Here is a 3,270-nt window from a genome sequence, read left to right on the forward strand (position 1 = left end):
GGTTCCCGCTCACTGGCTGAGCGAGGTGCGGGTGCAACACCGAGGGATGCGATCCCGTTGCCGGTCCCGGTCCGGTACGGGCGCAACACTGAGGGTTGCAATTCGTTGCCGGACACGAAAAAAGACAAAAAAATAAATAAATAAATAAATTAGTAGAAAAAAATGATGGACTATTCAATAAATTTTACTGGGTTGAATTTTATTTATATAGGACAAATAAATTTTGATTCAGCTTTGCATAGTATGTAAAATTTCATTCCAGATGAGTTAAAGACCTAAACATGGGAGAAGGATTTATAAGAAAACCTAAAACTGTGAGACAAATATATAGGAGAATAGATTTAGGAATTCAAGAGGAAAGAGAGGTAAAAGTGTAAATCATAAAAGAAGAGATTGCTAAATTTGATAACATGGGGGGATAAAAACCACTGAAGAATAAAGGAAACCATAAACATGTGCTAAAAGACATGAGACAGTCCGGAAGAAGGTTTTGAATAATTCAGACAAACGGTTGATATCCAGAATATATAAAGGACTCCTACAGATCCATGAAAAAAGACAAATGACCCACTGAAAAAGGAAAAATGGACAAAAGAAATGAAAGCAGTTTACAGAAGAGGCAGTCAGAATAGCCAGCAAACACAAGTGGATGCTAGGGAAATGCAGACGAGTACAATGAAATATGACCTCTCTTGTCTGAGGTCAAATGTTGGCTTGGACAGTTATCATGTATAGGGGAAAATGACATTTTCGTATGCTACTAGGGGAAGGAGGAAGGTGAATTTCCACAGCCACTCTAGGGAACATTTGGTGATATCTAGTAAAATGAAGATGCTTATATTCTGCGTGTTCACATCTGTGAATAAGCCTGAAGAAATTGTTTCTGTGTGCCCTCGAATCTAGGATGATCATTACCTCAGTCTTTATAATGGTGAAAGAATGGAAATAATCTAAATGTTCATCTGTACAGGAATGGGTAAATAAAATATGGCATATTTATTTAATGGAACTTTAGTTTAAAAGGATAAACAAAATCCAAAAGTATTAATATGTAAAATTAAAATGATCTATGAGGATTAACATCTATGTCTATATTTTACCGATTTCTATAGAGTTGGCCATAGATACATGCAAAATAATAAAAAACAGACTGGCAGGAAGGCTACATACCAGCTTTATAGTGGTCGTGTGGTAGGATGGATGTGGGGTTGGGACTTGGGGTCATTAATAAAAGGGACTTCAGTGTTATCTATGTTTTATTTTTTAAAAGCCCAGAATGAAATTGTCCAGTTGCTAATTGGTTCTAAATTTAGGGATGAGGATATAGATGTTTGTTTTATTTGTACTTTTCAATACATTTTATTAAATTTAAGAAAAATGACTTAAATATAGCTGGATGTAAACTCATTTTTTCAACATAAGGTAAATTTTTTTTTTAATTTTAATTCCTCTTGACACTAAGATACTAAAATGTAGAGGAACAGATGACATTTGTGTACTCTATTTTCAGTGATGCCAATTGGTGGAAAGGAGAAAATCACAGAGGAGTAGGACTCTTCCCATCTAATTTTGTAACAACTAATTTAAACATAGAGACTGAGCCAGGTAAGTTAAATCTTAAAGAAGGTTAAATCTGTTGAAGTTTTTTTCACTTGAATTTTATGATTCAGTGTTGATGTAAAGTAGCTTAGCATTTAACTTTTATTTTAAATCATTTATTTATAGGAATTACAATTTAACCTACTTTTGAAAATTAAGGGGTTAATTTATCCCATGTCATTCCTAAGAATGATTTCCTTATATTTTATGTCCTTGGAGAGTTAACGTATATACTTAAATATCAGGCATGAAGTCTTCTGTGACTATGTAAATATTTAAATCAACCTAATTAATTATATTGTGTAAGAGGCAGTTTGTATTTGCCACAAACAGTTCCCCTCAGCCACTGTCAACCATGTTGAGAAAGCATTCCATATATTATTCAGGGAGGAGGTGAGGGGACCTGAATATAAAAGAACAACTCATTGATAATACTGTTGAAAATAATCAGAAATAAACAAGGTTTTTGAGTACTCATTATTTGTCAGGCATTGTGCAAAGTGCTTTGCACTATAACATTTAATTCTCAAAATTCTGTGAGATAAGTACTTTTGTTATCCTGTTTTACAGACAAGGAAATAGGCTGAGGGATTATGTGTCTAATAAGTGATAGAGCCAGTCTGACCTTAGTATGTATTATATTGACTCCCTGAGGGATATATCAGTGCTAATCCTTCCCAGTTCTAGAGAAAGAACTTAAAATGAAAGCTCTGTGCATCATGTGTAACATTATCTTTGTATGTGTAGAGTGCTGCATTCAGAAAAATTAAGTTGTGAGAGGTAGATACTTACTCATTTGAATACTGAGGAACTTTGCCACTATTTATACTTTTTATTCCTCTAGTCTGACTCTCTAAGTAGATGGGAATATTAGAGGGGATACCTTTTTTAAGAACCTTATAGACCCTGCACAGGGGATCCTATATATCCCTTTGGCAGAGGCTGGAGAGATTGAGCTGCAGGTTTTGTTTTTGTTTTTGTTTTTTGTCTTTTTCGTGACCGGTAAGGGGATTGCAACCCTTGGCTTGGTGTTGCCCGCACTGTGCTCAGCCAGTGAGCGCACCGGCCAGTCCTATATNTAAGGGGATTGCAACCCTTGGCTTGGTGTTGCCCGCACCGTGCTCAGCCAGTGAGCGCACCGGCCAGTCCTATACAGGATCCAAACGCTGAGCTCCCAACGCTGCACTCTCCCGAGTGCACCACGGGGCTGGCCCTGAGCTGCAGTTTTAAAGATAAAAAGTATCCTGGGTTTTCGGTTTATCCCTGTGTTATGCTGAGCTTTGTTCCTTAGGACATAATTGAAAGTTAGCTAAATATTTGAAATAAATGGCTAACTGTTGGGACTTAAAAATCCTTTGGTTACATAGGCTTTTATTGTAATTGTATTTTTACCAAAGTTTATTAAAATGTAATACATTCCAGCAGTACTCTCCTGAAACATTTAAATAGTTTTCTGAGTCAAGGTATGTATATTTGTGAATTTTTTTTGCTGGCTAGTACAGGGATTGAACCCTGGACCTTGGTGTTAGCAGCAGCATGCTTTAACCAACTGAACTAACAAGCCAGCTGTTAATTATTTTTCAACCTTCTCTTTAAGAAAGACGTCTGTTTTGTGCTGTTTTAACTACAATCAAAATTAAACTCAGCTCTAATTTTTTTTTTTTTATCTTT

General features: G+C 35.8%; 1 protein-coding gene across 2 annotated transcripts in view; it reads left to right on the forward strand.

The window, feature by feature from the left end:
• STAM2 (signal transducing adaptor molecule (SH3 domain and ITAM motif) 2) overlaps nt 1-3,270 on the forward strand; it is a 45,209-nt gene that overhangs the window by 30,221 nt on the left and 11,718 nt on the right. For both annotated transcript variants that reach the window (XM_008574513.1, XM_008574514.1), the window contains one exon: nt 1,511-1,605. In XM_008574513.1, coding sequence (XP_008572735.1) covers nt 1,511-1,605 — 95 coding nt within the window. The remainder of the gene's footprint in view (nt 1-1,510; nt 1,606-3,270) is intronic.

Source organism: Galeopterus variegatus, unplaced genomic scaffold (genome assembly GCF_000696425.1).
Source record: "Galeopterus variegatus unplaced genomic scaffold, G_variegatus-3.0.2 Scaffold1056, whole genome shotgun sequence".
NCBI lineage: Eukaryota > Metazoa > Chordata > Mammalia > Dermoptera > Cynocephalidae > Galeopterus > Galeopterus variegatus.